The 22,427-nt window shown below is 37.1% G+C and overlaps 3 protein-coding genes across 14 annotated transcripts; 1 reads left to right on the top strand and 2 right to left on the bottom strand.

The window, feature by feature from the left end:
* Positions 1-4,971: 4,971 nt before the first annotated feature.
* On the top strand, positions 4,972-6,662 carry LOC107027037 (expansin-like B1). The gene is made up of 5 exons (XM_015228197.2): positions 4,972-5,279; positions 5,390-5,496; positions 5,603-5,784; positions 5,932-6,064; positions 6,238-6,662. The coding sequence occupies exons 1-5, from the start codon at positions 5,138-5,140 to the stop codon at positions 6,439-6,441; spliced, it is 768 nt and encodes a 255-aa protein (XP_015083683.1). The 5' UTR covers positions 4,972-5,137; the 3' UTR covers positions 6,442-6,662.
* A 337-nt stretch (positions 6,663-6,999) lies between these two features.
* Positions 7,000-9,756, bottom strand: LOC107027036 (pentatricopeptide repeat-containing protein At3g29230-like). The gene has a single exon (XM_015228196.2). The coding sequence runs from the start codon at positions 9,649-9,651 to the stop codon at positions 7,732-7,734; it is 1,920 nt and encodes a 639-aa protein (XP_015083682.1). The 5' UTR covers positions 9,652-9,756; the 3' UTR covers positions 7,000-7,731.
* Positions 9,757-10,171: 415 nt separating this feature from the next.
* LOC107028428 (SUPPRESSOR OF ABI3-5) lies at positions 10,172-21,993 on the bottom strand. 12 transcript variants are annotated; one of them, XM_015229495.2, is made up of 16 exons: positions 21,806-21,993; positions 20,157-20,291; positions 19,917-19,957; positions 19,472-19,681; positions 18,940-19,360; positions 18,786-18,857; positions 18,579-18,671; positions 18,422-18,501; positions 17,567-17,720; positions 17,027-17,111; positions 16,371-16,462; positions 16,220-16,288; positions 14,233-14,403; positions 13,313-13,496; positions 11,766-12,713; positions 10,172-11,468 (listed from the first exon to the last, which is right to left on the bottom strand). In XM_015229495.2, exons 2-16 carry the CDS (start codon positions 20,202-20,204, stop codon positions 11,101-11,103), a joined length of 3,036 nt encoding a protein of 1,011 aa, XP_015084981.1. In that variant the 5' UTR covers positions 20,205-20,291; positions 21,806-21,993; the 3' UTR covers positions 10,172-11,100. The 12 variants fall into 12 exon arrangements, with proteins under 12 accessions (XP_015084981.1, XP_027774985.1, XP_027774986.1 ...); XM_027919184.1 differs by having other exon boundaries at positions 10,172-10,626; positions 11,287-11,468; positions 18,940-19,681; positions 21,806-21,954; XM_027919185.1 differs by having other exon boundaries at positions 10,172-10,626; positions 11,287-11,468; positions 17,567-17,717; positions 18,940-19,681; positions 21,806-21,954.
* Positions 21,994-22,427: the final 434 nt, after the last annotated feature.

Here is a 22,427-nt window from a genome sequence, read left to right as displayed (position 1 = left end):
CAAAGAAAATCAATTTTGTCATCAATAGGATCAACTAGTGTTGGTACTTATGCTTAAACAAATAAAATATGGATTTAGAATTTGAAACTTACGAGATTTTATAACGATCTCAAATTAATATACATTGTAATACAAATAAAAAGTCCTAATTCACGTGAAACCATAAGTAGTTGTACTATGCGAAGATATTTGCATTTTGTGGCAAACTATACCAAAACTTGGACACAAATGGATGCTATCTACTTCAATGAGAAAAAAATTGCAAGAGAATTCATGGGATTTAATATTTCCTTACCATCCAGAGAAGATAATTATTCATTAGATAAAAAGTTAGAATCTCAACAATAAATATGAATTTTTCCACCCTTACACTGAGTCCTATTTATACACAATACATTACAATCCTTTTCCATGGACAATAGTACTCGCAATCCTATTCTTACATTCCCCCGGTGCGTATAAGTCGTATATACTAAACTTGTAATAGATTAACTAATATGAGGACCATTGAGGGGCTTGGTGAAAATATCTGCAAGCTGATCATTGAACTTCACAAATTTTATAATAATATCTCTTGGAAGTATCTTTTGTATGACAAAGTGACAGGCAATCTTAATGTGTTTAGTCCTCTAATGAAATACTTGATTTAAAGCAATATGAAAAATTGGTTGGTTATCACACAAGTTCCATTTGACTAATTTCTCCAAATACTAGTTCTCTGAGCATTTGTTTAAGACAAACTAGCTCAAGTTGCTACAACCCTCGCTTAAGTCTATGGAGGTCTATTAGAATTTATTGGCCTTTTTTGAGAAATAACACAACTGTTAGAGTAGGCAATGGAAGTAAGACGTCCTTTTGGGAGGGGAGGAATGGCTGGGACATGCTAGTTTAAAAAACCTTTTCCCTAGATGTATGTGTTGGCAGTACATCAACAAACAAGTGTAGCTGACAGTTGGACACAAGGATGGAACATCCAGTCTAGAAGGAATTTTAATGTATGGGAAATTGAAACCGTGACAAAAACCAATTAGCCATCGTTGATGTTGAACATCTTGTAGCAATATTAAATTACCTATGATTGAAGTTAGAGAGTTGGGTTCAACTATTGGGGTTATTTTAGTTAGTTTCAATACACATTTAGTTTCAATAACCAAAAATAAATAAATTTACCTGGAGATGGAGGCGTTGTGCTGCTGCTGAGGCGCTGCAACTGGCGGCGGCTGGCGAGCTGGTGGCGCGAGACCTGGCGGCGGAGCGAGAAGGTCGACAGAGAGCGAGGGTCGACAGAGATAGCGAGGGTCGACAGAGATAGCAATGCGAGAGGGTCGACAGAGAGAGAGAAAGAGAGAGGCGGCGGAGAGGCGGTCGACGATCGACGACGAGAAAGAGAGAGGCGACGATCGACGACGAGAAAAGAGAGGCGCGCCGCGACGAGTTCAGTGAGAAAGAGAGAGAGGCGCGCAGTGTAAAAAAATTAAGAGAGGGAAGAAAGAGTTATTTTAATTTTGGCTAGGTTTTGGTTTTGTCTAAGAGACCTCATGAGGTCTCTAACTTTTTAATTATTCAATTAAATTAAATTATTATTTTTAATTTAACAAGTATAGACCTCATGAGGTCTCTACTTGTTAAATTAAAAATAATAATTTAATTTAATTGAATAGTTAAAAAATAAGAGACCTCATGAGGTCTCCAATTTTATGAGAATTAGATTAAAAATTTAAAATTTTTAAATAAGTTAGGTAAAAAAAAAATTATTCATTAAATTGACCTCACGAGGTCTCTCCTACATTAAAAAAAAAGTTAAAAAATATTAATTTAAATAGCGACCTCATGAGGTCTCTTATTATTGACCTATTTTTGAGGTCTCCATTTTTAGGTCTCTTTTTGGTCTTTTTTTAGTAGTGGGATAACGTCATTTCATCATTACTCAAAGGTTTCGAATTTTGAGTATGAAAAAAAAACTCTTCTAGGAGGTGTTTCCAGCCTTGCATGGGCTTTATTGAGCAAAAGTTTAGGCTCATTAGAAACCTAACATGAATATCAAAGGTCACTCAGTTCCTTCAACGAAAAATTATACTGTATATATAGTAAACATATACGAGAGATAATTGCTTCTTAATCGTAAAATACTTACACAAATAAAAATTGTCTTTATATGATTTAGAATGAAATCATAAAGGAAATAGATTGTAAAGCATCCACCAAAATTATTTAAATGGAGTTCTCCGAAGAAGAACGAACTTTGAGAAGGTAGAGTAGAAATAAGTATGCGAAAATTCAATTAAACAGTCAAAATGAATGAACACGTTCAATCCAATAAAAAGGCTTTAAACCCAGTAGTTCTATCAGTCAACTCGATTCTTTCAAATTGTTTCTCATTGTTATTTTACATATATATTTAATCTCGTTGATCTTTTAGGTTATTCATTTCTTTATATTTTGAATTCCCTCAACGAGAATATTGTCTTGAAGTTGAGGCAATTAGCACTAAGTTCATGTATCAAGAGGTCAAATCCAAGTGAACAAGACAACCAGTTACAAATTTTTAGTGTTCAAGTGGGGTGATTTCTATCCAAAGCAGAATATTGTGAAATGAACTTGTCAAGGTTCAAGAATAATAGAGTAGCAACAAACATTGTAAGGTCAAAATCCTTCAGTGGATTTCATGTCATACATGATGTATTGTTACAAAGTACTTGCTCCCTCGACATGACTCTGTGTCCAGGATTTGAGATGATGGGGGCACTATTACGAAAAAGTGAATCTAAGATATAAATTTGATCAGTTTAACATTTAGGTTCTTATCACTAAAAGTTATTAATATTTTACAATTATAGGTCCAAAATTATTTTACCTATTCAAACCACTTCGAGAGGCGTCACCCAATTTTAGAAAGGTGCACCCAATCATATAATCACACGGTATGATACTTCAACTATGGATTTACATATTTATATTTAAATAATTTTAAAAATATATATAATACTACTATATATGATTTTAGGAGGGGGCATAGATTCACGTGAACCCAGTGACCCCCACTTGGCTAATGTTGTTTTCTTTAGCCATATTTGACAAGTAGCAACCAAAAGGGAAAGAACTGAATCATAAGGGTCTATTGTAGGCAGAAATCTACAAGAAATTATTTCCACAACTCAAACTTGTAACCTCTTGGTCACGTGACAATAACTTTACCAGTTTACGCTTAGGTTCAACTTCATTGATATTCTTCTGTTCTCAGTTCTTTACCCAAATTTGGCAACTAGCAAGCTATTAAGATTCCTTCTTTTTTCCATTCCTTGTGACTTTTTAACACATCTTTTGGAAATTTCGAGCAAACCGTTAGTAGGACCTTAGATTCTATTGTGCAAAAGCACCTAACTTGTCCCCAGATTGTACTTCTACAACAAGCAAATTCCTAATGAAATTTGTCCTACAAAGTCAAAAGCTATATTCTTCATACATCCATATCAAACCGGAAAACACTTACTTTACATTTGGTGTTTTCATCAATTCAATGAATGCATGACATGTATCGTTACATACACTTTTATCACTTATTCACTTAACCATAGTTGATAAATATGAAAGTCTCACCTCTATTTAATCACTAAACTACGGTAAACTAATGTAGCTTCGTATAAACACCGAGTGTGAGTAAGTTCAGGAAGCAGTGGAAGGGGTAGATGGAGGAGTCAGTATCACACAAGTTGGTTTAGACCACTAAAATATTAGTTTCAAGGTTATTCTTATCAAGAAAGTGGCCACGTCATGAACAGACACGGACCCACACCATACGGTGGGGGTGCACATGCACCCGGTAACTTCCGAGAAAATCATATGTACTTCTATTTTGAAAAAATGGTAGAACTTAAGATATAGGTATAAAAGTGCTCTAGTGCAATTGGTAAAAGCTAGAGTTACCAACTTTTAGGTTCGAATCCCACTTAAATCTATTTTTATTTAAAGTTTAACTTAAACCTTATATTTATGTTATGTTTATATTGGTGCACCTCAAGCCTTCAAATCCTGGGTTCGCCTCTGGTCATGAAGGAAGAAGAAATAACTACCAACTCTATCACGATTTTTAACACAGTTTTCGTTAATCTGTCACAAAAAAATGTCACTTTTTATATTTATGAACAACATAATCTTCAAATTTTCATCTTACCTTGAATTAGATAATGTATAATCACACGAATGTCTAAAGTTTGCTCTAGACCACAAGTTTCAGAGGTTTTTTTTCTTTTCTTCTTAAACTCCACTCTCAGTCAAATGGTGACACATAAATTAAAACGGAGAGAGCAAGGATAGGGGCACACCCTAAGGAACAAAATCTCAGTAATTCTTCATCACTAGTTAAGTTTTATGTCACACTCTTTCTTTTTTGTTAGCAATTAGTAATTCTTCATCACTAGTTAAGTTATATGTGACATTCTTTCTTTTTTAGTTAGTCCCAAAGTGAATGACAACTTCCTATATTTAGTAAATATTTAACTTTAACCTTATCATTTTACCCTTAATAAGATGATTTATGAACACACAAATATGTTAAACTTGTTTTTTTTTTTCTGATGACAAGGGAAACCCGTAGCTCTAACCTTTGGGTGCGCACATGGTAAAATCTCCACTCCTACGTAATAGCTCGCAAACCATACAGGAGAGGTAACCCGCAATACGTACGACTTGTTTTAGACCACAAGTTTCAAAAGTCTTCCTTCCATTCTTAAACTCCGCGCCCAGTCAAAAAGGATCACATAAATTAGGACGGAAGGATTAGGGAATAGTAACACAAATACTAAACTAAGCAGTTGAAGGTTGGCAAGGAACACATTGAACTGAGAGATTAAAGAAGAACAAAATATTTATTTAATAAAGTGAGAAAGTGACTCCCTATATTATCTAAAAACAAGTGATGCAAGGTCCAAAATGGTTGCTTGGGAAAGTAAAGGCAGAATTCCCTGCATTCAAATTTGAAGTTGAACAGAATGTCAAAAGTCATAGTTAAGTTTTACCCATGTGGAGGTTTATTTGCTTCTTTCAGTTCACTATAAATACTCGAACGCCATTTCAGTTCCCTGCAACACCAACTTGTTCTCTTTTGCTTAATTACCCTTTCTTGTGATCTTCAATCCAAATGGCTCCTCTTCAAGTTGTCTCTGTCTTTGTAGCATCTTTTATCTTCATGCAAACTCTGGGGAACTCTCAAACATGCCCGGATTGTTTCACTCGTTCTCGTGCAGCCCACTATCCAAATTCAGAAGAAAAAGGAACAGAAAGTGAGATTCTTGCCATGCATAGTTGACAAATAACATATTAACGTGCACGTAAAATGTGGAAAGTTTAAAGTTTTCTCGTAGAATAACCTCTTCTGTTTGGTTGCATGCAGCTGGGAGTTGTGGATTTGGTACTTTTGGAGCAACAATCAATGGTGGAGATGTCTCAGCAGCATCAGAACTCTATCGAAATGGTCTAGGATGTGGTGCATGCTACCAGGTAATGAATAAAAAGGAAGAAAAATTATGTAGTTGATAAATAGATAATAACTAGCCAAGATTTTCACGTGTAAGATGTCATTCCGGACTTTACCTCGTTTTGCTAGGTGAGATGCACCGACAGTAACTACTGTTCTGATAAAGGAGTAACTGTAGTTGTAACAGACCAAGGTGCAGGTGATCGCACAGACTTTATTCTAAGTCAGCGAGCCTTTGCTCGCATGGCTCAGACAACAGATGCTGCTGCTTCTATATTGCCACTTGGTGTGGTGGATATTGAATACAGAAGGTAAGATGTATCTCCCAGTTGAAGTTAGTTTATAGCTAGGCCTGTAAATATTCAAAGTATATAAGCAAAGATGGATCATTGGATATCAATTAATCGAGTACAACATAAGTTACCAATAAGCAATTTGCCAATTTCTCCACTGAACAGGGTCTCATGCACCTTCCCGGACAAAAATATTACAATCAAGATTGAAGAGAGCAGCGACAATCCTCATTACTTGGCTTTTGTGATATGGTATCAACAAGGCAAAAAGGATATTACAGCTGTGCAACTATGTGAGGTATAATTGCTACCTCGCAAGAACCTAACATCTGTTTCATCTTTCAGAATCCACACAGAGAAAAGTTTCTACATGAAGTCGATAAAGGAATAACATTGGGAGAAGTTAAGACTACTTCGTCCAAATTGTCCTATGTTTCAATGTTTTGAATACTACCTTCTTTCAATATGCAGACACAAAATTTTGTATGTAAGCTGCTGGACAGGACACGTGGAGCAGTGTGGACTACTACTTCACCTCCAAGGGGACCTCTGCAAATCAGAATGCTATTGAGTGTTGATGATGAAGATGAGACATGGGTTGTTCCTGTCAATAATATACCTGAAAACTGGAAAGCTGGTGACACATACGACTCAGGAATACAAGCGGATGCATAAACACAAAGGACTCTGTTGCTATTTGATTGAATTTTACTAAACAAGTTTATTGGCTCTTTGATAGTGTTACTCTGCGCTAGCTTTTACTGCTAGTTAATATAATAAAAAACTATCCTGACTCGATTATGTATTTCAACATATAAAGTTTATCTTCTAAAGCAGTTTCTTCATATAGATTCATGACTGTAATGTAAGAATACAAAACTTTTCTACATCGATAATTCAAGTTGTGCATGGGTTTGCCTCACCGCAGATACTCACACCTTTGAGGCCATAATCTTCCTGAACAGCATCTGCCTATCCAAATTCAATAGGTACACAGACGTTCCTTGAAGTACTAAAAAAAAAAAAGACTTTTGGAACTTGTGGTCTTAAATGTGCCATGAAAATTTTGTGGCTAGAAAACTATGTTATTAAGCATAAAATTGGAAGTTTAAGTTGGCCTTTTCCTAAGTATAGAAAGATGTCAGGATTTTTCTTTTTGGAACAGACTAGGAAAGAATCTCACATAAATGGTACAGAGGGATTATTACTCTGATAATAAAAATATGTTTATGTTTAACTGCTACAGTATATTATTTCATGTGTAAACCAAAGTTCTTCAATTAGATCACAAATCTGATCATTCAAACTTAAAATATTGCTTGCATTAGATTAAACTGCAAATTTCTGCACATCTATTAAAAGCACATGCTGAATACAGCCACCGAAATTAACCTCTAAAAATGGAACATTAATCATGGTAGCTGTGGTTGTTAAAGACAAACAGATACAACGGAAGACAGATATGTGTTTAGAATCCATCACCTATCTCAAACTGAAGAATTTTCTGAGATATTATGGAAAAAAAGAAACCGAAGTAGGAAATCTTGAGAGTACTCAGCTTATTCAGATGCCTTTCCTGCCAACTTTGAGATTTCACTGCAATATGTAAGTTATCCACTAGTGGTTTTTTCTTCAACCTGAGGATATCTCAGCCAATTTAAAATTCTAAACTTTCAAGAATTCCACATCAATGACGTTCACTTTCTCTATTCCATTTGTCAGTCATCGTCCCACCACAAAAGTTGCAGGTCAGTTGTAGACAGTCAAACAAGCATAATGTACTTGCTGCACTATGCTTGATTTTCTGCTGTAACAGAATATGCAAAGAAACAGTCTTAGCTCAAAAGTTGTTGTAGTTTTGCTCCGCGAGTTTGATGTCCTCAATTCACTATATCTCTTTTTGCATCCATGTCCCTGTTGTTGCTTCTGCAAAGGATTCCATTACATTCAAGTTCCTCCATTCCATCACGTTTCACTCTGACATTTTATCTGAGCTCCCATCTCACTCAACATGGAAGACATCATAACTCTCTTGTGAACTGAAATATTTTCTGGAAAACATGACATGTCTGAGTTTGCAAATTGAACTAGGCTAGATCCTGCTTCCTTTCTAATCCCGTTTACAACCATTGTTTTTCTTACCTGCTCCACATCATCCCATCTCTCTTGTGCAGCATATATGTTGGATAAAAGCACATAGGATCCGATATCCTCTGGATCCCTCTCAATTAATCTCTTGGCAATGATCTCACCAAGTTCCAGATTTGAGTGGGTCTTGCAAGCTGAAAGCAAAGCTCCCCATAATGCAGGTCCGGAGTCCATAGGCATATTCTTGATGAGGTCTTCAGAATCTCTCATCAAACCAGCCCGCCCAAGAAGATCAATCATGCAACCGTAGTGCTCAACTTTAGGCTCTATCCTATCAACTCTAGTCATCACATCAAAATACCACCATCCTTCTAATACCATCCCTGAATGAGTACATGCACTTAAAACACAAATGAACGTAGCACCATTAGGCCTCACTCCACTTTTTTCCATCTCCAAGAATGTTTCAAGTGCTTCCTCGCCGTACCCGTGGGTTCCATAACCCATGATCATAGAGTTCCACGAGACAACACTTTTCTCTGGCATCCCAGCAAATACCTCCTTCGCCAAATCCATCTCACCGCACTTAGCATACATTGTCAATAGGGCAGTCGAAAGCAACATGTCAGGCTTAATCCTCCCACTGTACCTTATATAGGAATGTATCCACTTTCCTCGATCAAGTCTCCCTAAATGTGCACAAGCAGTCAAAACACTCATGAGGATAGCCTCATTTGGCTGAATATCTCTTCCTTGCATCATTATATCAAACAATCCCAAACATCCTGTATAGTCCTTCAACCGCACATAAAGAGCCATTAAAGTAGTCCAAGAAACTACATTCCGATTATCCATTTGATCAAACAGAGCATGGGCAGCTACTACGTTTCCAGTCCTAGAATATCCATCAAGCAAACAATTCCAAGAAACAGTATCCCTCAAAGGCATCTCCTGGAACAGCAACTTTGCAGCCTCCATATCTCCGATCCCCACATATCCAGATAACATGGAATTCCAGCTAAAAACATCCCTTTCAGGCATTACATCAAAAACATAACGCGCAAGATTCACTTCTCCATTTTTCACGTACCCGTCAATCATTGTGTTCCAAGTCACCAAATCTAAGTCAGAACTTAAATCAAACACCTTCCTTGCATCATGAATACGGCAACACACTGAATACATATGAATCAAAACATTCCTAGTATACAAATCCAACTCAAACCCACATTTCACTACATGGGCATGAACCATTTCCCCTTCTCTTACCCTACCCAAATCAGCACAAGCCTTAACCAATATAGGAAACGTATAATGATTCTGAAAGATCCCATTTTTAACCATCTGATCAGAATAAAACACCAAACCCTTTTCCGGGTCATCGAAATTCACATAACATTTCATAACTGTATTACAAATAAAAGCATCTGGGTATTCAAGATTCTCAAAAATCTTTACAGCATGAGGAAAAGTGGATTGTGAAGAACAAAGCTTCATCATAACTCGACCTGCAGCTAAAGGGTGTTGAAAGATACCTGAAACAATGAGCTGGGCATGAACTTGATTAAATTGTCTCAATTTCGGGGTGCAAGAATCTAAAATTCGCAAAATGGGGTGGCTCAATGTCAATGTACTATGTACACCATTGTTGTATGGGTCAAAAGATTGAACATCATCATGATCAGACCAGAGTTTTGGAGTGGGTTTTGAAAGGTTAATTTGGGTTTTGATGAACTTGTTAACGTATTCTGAAGAAAGGGAGACGGACTGCTTCACATGTTTGAATCTAACCGCCATTTTTTCTCCCCGCGAATATTACAGAACCCTGAAGAAATATCCAGTCCTTGTTGAATTTATCAGCTAACTTGGAAAACCTTTACAAATAACCACTATAATAAACTTGATTATGTTTCATAGCTATAATTTGCATATTTATAGTTGTAGTTACAATGTAAGCTATCTCATTATATAATTCGCAAATTTGTATATTTCTGCAGGTTCGTATAATTCGCAAATACATCTATAAAATTCAGTTATTTTTTTAATAAACTCAAAATAAAATATACAATTACAAACATCGAAAGTGTAAACATTTATACAAATTATATTGTACAAATTTTACAAAAGAAATACAAATTATATTGTACAAATTTCGAATTATACAAAACTAAAAAGCTGAGCTGCATAATTATAGCTAAATATAGGCCAGAATTGTAAATTAAAGCAAACTATATTAACTAATTAACTAGTACATGTTTATTTATACACGTAATTTTCCTGATATTGAACAAATCAGAATAGCTTATAACACTTGTCGAACTAAACATGGCAATGACAAGCTTTTTACATTGCAAAACAGATACACGAGTGAGACATCCAGACTCCAAAAACATTCTGTTGGATTCAGGGCAAATGCAGAAATAACTATGAAGTCTCATACATCACATTTTCGAATAGTTATTGAATCTAACGGCACAATGGAAAACTAAAAAAGAAATCAACAAAATACCTAACTAGCCTAAACGAAGAACAATTTCTAACCGCCATCTCCAGTCCCGATCCTGGTATGGTGGTTATAAGTTTCTTCTCCATTTATGACATCTCTCTGAACCTAGCAATAGCCTTTTTTTGAATGAGAGTCTTGTAACTGTCACCTGACTGTGCTTCAAGGTTTGGGTCCACCTTCTTGGACTGACTTCCCAGTCCGGCTCTATGTCCAGTGCTTTGAGCTTGGACTGGCTCCACCATACCACTTCCGTCCTTCCCCAATCCCTGAATTCATAACAATAAAAGACACCAAAAGGAAAATCCCAAAAATACAGTCAGGCTTCACGTTACGAGAAAGAATACCAAATTGCCACGTTACAGCCTGGGGGAATCACGAACTTATACAAGGACAGACAAAATGCGACGTCCCCCCATCTTATTGAGAAATAAACATTGTACACCATGATAAACAAAATTCAGCAGGACCAGACTGATGCAATCAATATAACCTTTTTTAAGAGTTGGTAAAACCAATATAAGCTTATTAGTTGGGATCTATATATAGGGCACAAGGGAAGAAATACCACGTTTTAGATTTTTTTCAAAAATAAATTAGAAGTAGCTAAGTTTTAGATATGTTAAGCATGTTTACTAAAGGCTCTTAGACATGTTAGCATGTTTTCTAGGATAAGCTTGGCCTTGTAAGAGATATATAGGCTCGTAGAGAACTTCTAGCGTTTTTTGTTGCATTTGTAAATTTTATTTCATATAATATTGGAGTGAGATGATCTTAAATGGAGAAACATGACATTGAGGATCCATAAAGCCAAGCAGACTAAACTTGCTTGGGATTGAGCTTGTGAAATAAAAGCTTATTGACAACATTGTCCCGTGATAATAATATAGAAATGAAGTCTTTGAGAGTTTTAGGGTAAGAAATGATACCAAGCCCTCTTGCCATCCCATGTTGCGAAGCATACGATTGCCTACATTACTCTCGTCTATAGCCCTGTCAGCCGTGATAACCTCAAAGCTCTGACTATTCGCTTCTGCACTACGTCCACCTCCAACACCAGGGGGGAAAGGAGTTGGATCAAAAACACCTCTTCTGAATGTTGAGTCCCGATCTTGAAGCCCAAGCAATAATAGAAAACAAATTTTCTAACAAGTTAATACAAATCCAAACAAATTTAGCAACCACCGTTGGAATCTTCAATGTTTGAAGTTTTCCAACTAAGCAAGGTCTTGGTCTACGGAAAAGTTTTCGAATACGGAATTACATCCTATGATACCAACAAAGATACACACTTATGAAACCCATAATGCATTTGAAACCAGGAGAAGAGAGGGAGAGAGAAGAGATACAAAGCTGAGAAGACTTCAAAACAAGTGGCTTTTGCTCAAAATGTTCTATAAAATCTTACTTGAATCTCCATGTTCTGATGCATCATCTCCAAAAGCTGAAGATGAACCATATAAGCTCCTCCGCTCAGCAGCACGATCTCGGTATGCAGTTGTAGACTGAGACTGTTCCTTAATAGATGGAGGAGGCTGTGATGGCATCTCTGAGAACCTTCTTTTACTACCAGCTGGTACTGGGGGTGTATAAGAACCCAAAGCCGATGCATCTGTCCTAAAGGGTGCTGCAGAGGCATCTGCATTTATTAATGAAGTTGGACCTGAGGTTGGTGGCATGGTGTGTGACGTGGATGCACTTCCAGATGATCCTGTATATAGAGTACCCGATTTCACCACTCCTAAACCAGAACCTCTTATGACGCCCTTCAGAGTGCCCCCAGAGCTGTTAGTAAGAGACCTAGGCCTATCCTGAGTCTCGGAACTCACAGATTGAAAAGTTGAGCTTCCTACAAGTCCTGAACAGGCAGTAGGATTCTCTCTAGTTGTCAAGGGTTCAGCTTTTAACTTAGTCTTTACAACTGAACCTACTGAGTTAGATCTGTCTTCACCCACTGTCTGGCTGTCTTCAAGAGCCACACGGGGGGCTTGACCTTCGTGACTTCTTTGCTTCCACATTGACAATACATTACTCATTTTCTTCTTATTCGCAAGGATGCTGCTTTTTGATGCAAGTTTTATCTCTTTTGCCTTCTCCTTCTCTTTCTTTTCAGCAGCTATTGCTGCAGAGGCAGCAGCCTGAATAGCATCCGGCAGTGAGGCAGCCTTCTCACCAGCAATTGTGGAAGCTGGTGCAGATATAATGACTTTCTTAGTATTTGAGCCATCAGATGACTTGGCAGTTTCAGTTTGTCCTGCTGCTGGTTTGTTTTCATTCTGATTCGTGCAGGGTAAATATTGCTGAGTCTTCTGATCATAAGTATACCAGATTCCATTGTTACCGTCATAATACAACCCTGCATAACAACAGTAATTGTGATAGTGTCATCTTTTACCTACACCTGTAACTAAATAAGATGGTTTATCTTAATATATAATTGAGCCCCCAAGACATATTCTGACTTGAGAATAGCGAGAATCAATGAAAGATGAAGCAGAAATAGAAAGATAGCTCCGAATATTATAAATATAATTGCAGCAATACATCATATAAAAATTGGCTCAATAAACAATGTGTTTCAACAATATTTAGTTGAAGTTGGAAAAAAAAGGAGTGCATTTTAAGTTGAAGTTGAAAAAGAGTATTTCAGAGTTGAAATTGAGGACATGAATTTTACTCTAAAAATTAGTTGAATTTAGGTGCGTGAAAACCAACTTTTTACATTCTCGGAAGTCGACTTGATGGACATCGAGATCTGCATTTTATCTACTAAATGGACCTGTGGAATATCACTTAGACTGTGATAGAAGCCCATGGCACCCAACAGGCACAAAAAGTGAAATTTGTACCATTTCGTTTTAGTTAAATATCATACGCTAGTGAAGTGTGCTTAACCAGACCCGGTCTACATACAATACAAAGTGGATAATGCTTTAGCATAAAATGAAAATAAACCTGTATTTCCATCATAATAGAAACCAGAAGTCGCATCATAATAATAGCCAGAGGCTTCATCCCAGACAAATCCTGATTGTGGAGCAGAATTTTGACCAGCAACTTCTCCACTGTGTTCTTGTCCACCAGTGGACAGTTTATCATCAGGATTATACTCTTTTGGTGCCCATCCAACAGCATCATACTAAAAGCATGGAGGAGAAATAATTAGATATACATGTCACTTGACCTTCATGTCTCGGTCAATTATAAATGTGCCACATGCATCAATTAAAGCATCAACATTTTACAGTCCAATATTGAAAGATGACCAGCTGTCTACATCCAACCAATGTAAACCGAAGCTGCATACTAAACAACGCCTAGGACACTCAAAGCTCTTTCTTTGTAGCAACAGTTCCCTGTCTCACCCCCGCCTTGCTGATAAAGAGAACAAACTAAAAACAGAAACCGTTGTATCCATGGATAAAACAAGAGTAGGCAGATTTTACTTCCATCTATTCCAAACAATATCCCACCCACACCAAGGAGGAAGCACAGCCCATTATCTTAATGAACGAAATTAAGTAGAAGAACAGTAAATTTACTGACATGGAGAAAGTACCAAAAACACAAATACAATGCATTTGAGCAATGGATGAACGAAGCTTAGAAATTTGGGAAATGGTGCAATATCTTAATTTATTTGAATGATTAACTCTGATCAGTTGCATTAGATGTGATTTAATCAGCTTGCGCTACGAAGAAGTATATATAAAATGCATTCACCCATTCAAACTCAAATAACTTGATCAAGATTTTATCCATCTAACCATTATAAAGAAAAACATTATCTCCATCCCACAAAGGTATCTACGAGAACCTGCTCTCAGGATTATTACAAAGAACAACGCTATCGCCAAGTTGAAGGGGAAGAAAACCTGTTGAGAAAAAGTTGCTGCTTCAATAGCAGCAGCAGCAAGGCTGCTAGCCTGAGAAGTACCAGATCCTGGTCCTAGGATACTTTTTGCATACGCAACTCTAAGAAGCTGCCCATTCTTCTCTAAAGTTGTCCCATTTGTTGCTTCAAGAGCTTTAGAAGCTTCCTCCACCTGAATCACATGAAAATAGCACAATTAAGATAAATATTCTTTACCCCAGCAAAGGAGTAAAGTTCCTAGTACCCACTTCATCAAATTTGCTCATTGACAAAGAAAGACTAAATATCCTAATACCGCAAGCCTCTGCCCTCTAAGCAATGCAGAAAATAGCAAGACATTATACATGACAATACATGACAATCACAAGATACAACATGATGAGAAACATGAAATAACCTAGTAGGTTGTTCCCTTTTGTGAATGAAAACCTTGCACACAAAAAAATACGGAAAAAATTGGGAAAATACGTAATAACTCCCTAAATTTAGCCCAAGAAACCACTTCCACACCTAAACTTTGTTCCCCTTGCTCGTCTTGTTCAAAATGATACTACAACCACCCCCTAAGCACTCACCTCCTCTTATATTCGTGAAGAACATTTTAGACAGGTTAGAAGAACTTTTTCGGCCAATGCGTATTTTTCTTTTTCCTCACATGCACGTGCAACATTAAGTGTTTTTATGTATTTTACTGTTCTTTCTTCTACCCCCAATCACGCTATTCTCTCACACTAACCACCTGTCCAACATACCCATCAATGAGCTCCTATTTTTCCACAAAAATACCAGTCCAAGCAACCGCCAATTCTTACTAGTTTCACTACATAAGTTGTATTCAAGACTTTTCAAAAGTCTTAACATAAGAAGTCCACTACCATCTTAGGAACACTTCAGAGACGCTTAAAAGAGAAACAAAATAAAAGTACAAGGAGCTGCTTGTCTCTTCTCTCTTGCCATGTTTTGCTTACCCTCTATAATTAAATATCAAGATAGAGTTTCCCATGGTCTTGCTTATGCTTTGTACTGTTATTTTCTCATCAGAAGCATACAGTTTTGTCCACCATGATACTTCATTACAAAACACTACTGATGAGAGTTTGTCATTCATCAGAATCAGATTATGCGCAATTCCCTACATCATTAAATGTTCTGTCAATCTCGCATATGAAAGATTATCACCAATAGAGGAGCGGCAAATATCGACTAAGAGCTGGTGGCATGACTGGATTTTCGATCATTTTTGTATTTGCTGTTCGCTTAGCATTTCAGAACTCTTTTTGTGGTCATCACACACCCAACTTCCTCTTAAAATAATAGAAAAAAGAGATGACCCGGTTGACAACGCCTTAGCCTTAGAAAGGGAGGGAAAAAAAATTATGGATCATTTTACCCAGCGTATTCAATGGAGAATACATGAGACACATACGGAAGCTCTTAAAGGAGGAAAGGTAATCACAGTGAAAAGTGACAGAAAAAAAGGAAGTAACGGTGGTAGGTGGATGGGTTTGGGTTGGTTTAGATGGAAAATAGACAGAACAGGGGGAAAAAGGAAGCTTGGATGAGTGATGTGGGATTTGTATAAATGAAGAAATGACATAGAGGCAGGGGAAGGAGGGGGTTACAAGAAAAAGGAGAAAACTGAAAAAACAAAAAATACAAGTGACATGTGTCTGTTCATGTATGTGCACAAAGCTCGGCCCGGACTGAATCTACTTGAGTCATTTTATTGGGGTCTTAGTATCGCTTTTAGGTGTTTAAGTGATTTTCCGGGACAAGGGACATAACAAGTTTAGCCAGTAATTTGTATTCTCCCAAAAAAATTGGCATTTATCTTCCTAATCACCAACATGATCTACACAAAAAGTACTTCACTTGAACTTCTCAAAATAGATATTCATCGACCAAAAAGAAGAATGCCCACTCCTAGTGATATTTTGTTCCATAGATGAATCTTTAATTGCTTCAATAACAACCAAAACTACACGCACCGAATAGAAGTGCACAAAAGCAAATCCCCTTGACACGTGAGTGAACTTGTCTCTGACAAGACGAAGATCCTGCACAAATTAAAGTTGTTAGACAGCTCAATAGGGAGATACGAACACACATGAACAGCAAAGATGGCAGGAAAAAATTCACCTTAATAGGAGCATGTTTGGAAAATTCATAACGAAGCATCTCCTCGTCTGCATTTTCATCTAATCCACGGACAACCAAGACATGTGTGGGACCTGACAATGTATCAAATTATAATCACTCCAAATGTGCTAATTAAGCTCCCCATTTGGGAATTGGGGATCTGAATTAAGAGGGAAAAGCAACCCCAGTTCTATTTTATCCTAGTTTGGCAAGAACCTGGTCGTTATTTCCGAAATCAAAAAATTACCCCACAATGGCCATAAGTCGGATTTGGTCCAAAGAATAAGGCCTAAAAGTTTGTAGTACTGAAACCATATTTTGGTTCTCCTTACCCAAATGTACTAACACCTTTATACATATTTCTCTTCCCAATTTTTCTCTTCCCTACATATTTTTTTTTTTTTTGAAAAAAGAGAAATGGGAAGAGAAACAGGTATAAAGGTGGTAATAATATAAAATCCAAATAAGTAATAACATGCCAAACCAAGATTAGTTGAAATCCTATGTGACTTTTACATTTTAAGAAAAAGGACCAAAAGCAGATTAGTTTATGCTGGATATAAATTACTTATAACCAAGTCGGGTCCAATCTATTCCATACTTGGATGTTCCAAATAAACCATAGATAAAAGCTGAACCTAGCATATATAAGTTACCTGCTTCGCCTCTCCTCCCTAGAGAGCTAGAGTTGGATGATGCCATGTCTGCTGGAGGAGCATCATCTGTTCTTGGCTCATTACACTGTTCCAAAGAGGGGGAAAAAGGATCACTCGTGGCAATCACAAGATCAGGTCATGGAGAAATTTGTGTGCATTAGAACGATATTATGTATCTCAAACAAACCAGACAGGATATTCCTCGAACTGCAGATAAAAAACTGTCTGATTGGTGTAGATTAAAATAAGAACAACACTACCAAAGAACGAAATAATGAAGATGAAAAGTAACCAACTTATTCTATTACTCTTTGAGAGTCCTTTGAGTCCGAGTGCTGAATCGTGTGTGTGTCTTGGATAATTGTGAATTCAACCAAAGTCGAAGCAAGTTACAAAACTCAAGTTTTACTTGTTTCATAAATAATAACTTATCTTCTTCCCCTTATAAAATAGAACTTGAAGGTAATGAAGGGCTTTTATCAACATAGATTATCAAATAGCAAGGTACATTACTATAAATATAGGGTAACAAATAAGAACCTGAAAGCAAGATGTCCGCCGTGCAAAATTCACACATCCACAGATGGTACACATCCAATCGGATGGAACAGTCATGCTCCGGTGGTGACCATGGTTAGATCTTGAAGCATTGTCTAGACCACCGGGCCCACCGGGGCCTCCAGTTGGCTTGCTACTGCCAAGCAACAAAGAAAAGTTCAGTCAGTTAAAACTTTGGAGTGCCATTTATTCATATTATAAGCAGAAATGCCAATAGTAAAATCAAAAACTGGCGCAATACATGGTACCTCTACTACTACAAAAACAGAAATTGCAGAAAATAAAAGATGAAAATTACAGAGGAAGCTAAGTTGCAGAAATATTAACACATTTACCAGTTTAAAAAAAAATTGAAGAAATATTAATTACAGTCCTGATTGGTCAGTGAATAAGTATAAAGAAAAATTCAGGAGAAGTTGAACGGGGCCCAGTGGATATATCATGCTCGTCTTTACTTTCTCTTACTTTCACAAAGGAAGAGAAACATTTTCTGTTCTCCCTTACTCCCTTTCCTTCCCTAGTCTCCAGAAAACAGAGACAAAATTCTATAGAAAAAAATAAACGCAAAATGGAGGGCTGCCTATGACAGATATACCATGAAAGGAAATGCCAGAGATGCATGCACTGAGAAAGAAAAAAAAAGTAGTCTAAAGGTAACATAGAGTGGTCCTATCACAACGAAATGTGGTTCAAGAAAGCATTAAAAAAATTGACTCAATCGACCCTACCAATTGGTGCATCACATATTGGCATCACAGACAATCTCGCAAAACATAAACTGGCAATGATCACGAAGATAACTAATTAGTGCCTCAAATGCAACAAAATTATATTTACCTGTACTCAAAAAAAAGCTTCCTACCATCCACAACTAGACCCTCATCCCCAAGTTTGTCCATCATTGCTTGGGCCGCATCCTATTTCACAGGGCTAAGTTCAATTATGTGCTATAATAAAACGGAAAATGCAACATTTGCATGTAATTAATTTATACCACCGAAGGGAAATCAATAAAAGCAAATCCACGAGAAATTCCAGAATTTCGCTCTTTGATCACACGAACATGGCGTAAGGGACCCCACTCAGCCTAAAAAAAACATAGCCATGGGAGAAATTTGATGAGCACAAATACAGCTAAATTGGGTGGGTGACAAGTAGAACGTGGGAAGTTGAGCGAGAACAAGAGAGTAGTAGACAGTACAAGGATTTGATACAAATCTTCTTCAGTAGTTTTTTGTGAAAGGCCTTTGACAACAACAGTCGCTGAAGGAGCCTGCATTAAAATAACAGAAGCCATGAGCCCCTCCAAACATAAAAGCAAATGGGAAGTGCAACATAAGAAACAGGAAACATACCACAGAATAATTGTCATGGTATCTTTTATCATCACGATCTCTTCGTCTCTCACTTCTATCGTATCGGCCGTCATCATAACTGTCCTCTCTGTGGCTGCGACTATGACTTCGACTTCGAGGAGATCTTGACCTCAGCCGATCATCATGACCTCGAGAACGTGACCGTGAACGGTCATGCCTTCTATATGGACTCGGATCCCTCTCACGACTTGATTCTTTGTCACGTTCACGCTCGTGGGATTCACGTCGTCTCCAGTTATCATCTCTCCTACTGCCACGTTCATAGTCTGAGTCATAACTATATCTACTGTACTCATAGTCTCTTTCACGGCTATCCTCTCTGTTGGGGTGAGCCATACGATGTTTGTAGTCATAATCATCATAGGGGTCATCATGCTCCCGTCCCCCGTACCTAGCAGGCCTGTCAAATCCAGCATCAGGGTAGTTGTCAAAACTGTGATAACCATCTCTGGATGTGTTAATCTCATGATACTTATCAGCTTCACGAATTTCATGATATGAATCAACGTACGGCTTCTCATGCCTCCTGGAATCCCTCTCCAAAGGGTACACTTCTTCATAACTTCTCCTCCTTGTCTGAGGCCAGCGTCCAACTGCTGCTGGTGGATGAGGGTAGTGCTCTCCATCCAGTATATCACGGTGATAGGCACCCCGGGGATAAACACCATCCCTTGAAAATCTATCGTCTAGAAACCTCCTATCATCAAAAGAACCACCAGCCCTGCCAGAAAACTATGAGGCAAAGGCAAATAGGAAAAAAGACAAAGAAATAATGGAAGAAATGAAGATTCAAGTACCAGCATAATAAGCTAAGTACATTAATAGATTTAGAATATTTCTGTTAAATGTTTTCATGCTATCAAGGTGACAAGTTAAATATTATTTAAAATCTCAGGGAAATAAATTTACCATTAAGCAATTTGATTACCCTTTTGGTGAAAAATGATAACACTCACCGGAAATCTGGCTCGTGAACTCCTCTATAACCCTCCAAAGCCTGTGGATTCAAGAGAATAAGTTGTGTCAGCAAGTTAAAATCATGGATGGAAGTTTAGGCAAACCATTCCACATCCTCACTCTCCCATGGCTTTCATTCATTGTTCTTTAAGAGATGCCGGAAAAAGTTTTGGACAATCACATGACCCTAGTTTCTTGTATATCATCCATTATGTGATTAAGAAAGGAACCACAATTACGCTGTTATTTTCCCATCCTTGATGGGGGCCATATCGACCAGGATCCATTTCTTGCAAGAGCCACTGGTGTTATTCCTGCAGAACTCTTGATGTTCTTTTTTGAAGTATCAGCTGCAAGATGACTGTAAGGCTTTCCTGTAATGCATGCACAAACAGATAGTCAAGCCATCATGAACCAGGAAACAATCGTCATGATTCGGCCTCCCCTTTACTGGACTCCTCAAAATCAAAATCTCCCCAGAACAACTCTTGAAACATTGTAACGTACAACTAAGATCTTCATGTAGGAATCATCAGATATAATGTTACTGAATAACATCTGAACCTGAAGAGACTACTAATCTCTTGGAGAAAGATAATGGTTTTTGGTTGTTCAAAATTAGAAAGTCACGTGATAATTTAACTACAAAGTACACCACCACATCAAAAAATTACTAGCAACAGAAACACAAAGATAGTAATGTCCATCTGTGAAAAGTCGCTGCTGATGTGCAATTTTATGGGTCAAACCACTATACCCCAGTCAATTAGAAAAATCTACAAAATATACGATATTTCAAAATACAGATCCTGCTGTGCTCCAACAATATCAATTATAAGCTCAGCAGTTTATGTAAAAATTGATATGTGGAGCCCAAAGTGGTAACTCTATCTTCAAAGCATACTTAGTCTAATATGAGAATAGCATGTTATGCACCAGAATGCTGGAAGGACAAAAAGAGACCTCATGCTTCGTCTTGACTATAAGTCCTCATGGGAATAGATGGACACATGTACATATGTCAGCATCTCCACATATACCCCATCTGACCATAGCATATAAGGTAGAGTCAAGGCAGTGATCCATGGAGGTAGTTGTTCATATTAAAAAAATAAAAAGAGTTCTATTATAGTGTAAGAGAACATTAAAATTGTTGATTGCACATCACTATTCTACATGAATTTCTTTGCAACTTTCATGTTGTTTCAGCAGTCAATCTAGATGATAAAACAGGTGCAAACTCGCATCTATGCTCGGGTTATGCTGAGAGGAACACAAGAGTTAATCAGTAAAATGAGCAGAAAGGGTGAGGTCCAAAAGAAACAAACAAATTTTTAGTGGCACAAACCAGTGAATATGGACCATTACTCTATACAAACATTTCAATCTCCCACATCAGAAAACTACAAATTAATATGAATTGCAACAACGCTGACAAAAATTGAAACCAAATCAAAAGAAAAGTTACATCAACACTATGTACAGGTAAAATATGGTGAAAATGTGAACATCTCCTTAAATAATGATCTTGGTATTCAAAAAGATTGCTTTTTTAAATTTTCCTTTGTTGTTTTCAATCCAAAAGTTGATTATCTCATTTCAAAATAAGGTACTAGGACCTAAAAAAATAGTTTCCATTAACTTTGAAGCTCAAAACAAACACATTAAACTACAATTAACTAGTAAATATCACCCAAAAAGCAATTATTTTGGATGTGAAGCTTAATTAATACAGTGATAAATCAAAATCAAAAGCAATAAACATTGAAAAACCATTCACAACAGTACCATTGACATATTTTTAGGAGAGGGATTAGGGTTTAGTTTTGGGGAAAGACATAGTGGTGAGAATCAATATAGAGAGGACGGAAGATGGAGGAGATCTTACAACTCAGTTTTTAAATATGATCGCCGATAATTCGCCGGAGATTGAGATGCTAATGGAGCAAAGCTTTCGCCGCCGATGTAAAAAGCTGTTCGGTCCAAATGTGAAACTCGATAGAAGAACAAAATTATGCTTTAACGTGAAATTGGGTCCGAAATTGCAGGTGTATTCGGGTCTCCCACAAGAGGTTTAGGCTCATGGGTTCGAAATCCACAAGGCCCAATATTTAAGTCCACAAATAATGAATCCATTTAAGTGAAAATTACACGGTTAATATAGTTATTATTTGCTATAATTATCACTGACGACTAACATTATATATTAATTGCGTGACTGACTTTGAGTTTGTATAATTAGTCATGTTTGTACATGTATAATCCGTCACGATATACAAATACAGATGTATGATATACAATTTTTTAATCTATATACATATACAATTCACCTCTCTCTCACTCTCTGCCCTCTCTCGCTCGCATCTCTCCTTCCTCTCTCAATCTCGCTCGTATCTCTTTCCTCTCTCAATCTCGATCGTCTCTCTCCTTCCTCTCCCAGTCTCGCTTGTCATTTATACAAATATATATGTATAATATATAGTTATATACAATTATATACATGTACAATT

The sequence above is a fragment of the Solanum pennellii genome, chromosome 8 (genome assembly GCF_001406875.1).
Source record: "Solanum pennellii chromosome 8, SPENNV200".
In the NCBI taxonomy this organism is placed as follows: Eukaryota; Viridiplantae; Streptophyta; class Magnoliopsida; order Solanales; family Solanaceae; genus Solanum; species Solanum pennellii.
The sequence above is the reverse complement of the archived record's forward strand: the minus strand, read 5'-3'. Positions and strand labels throughout refer to the sequence as shown.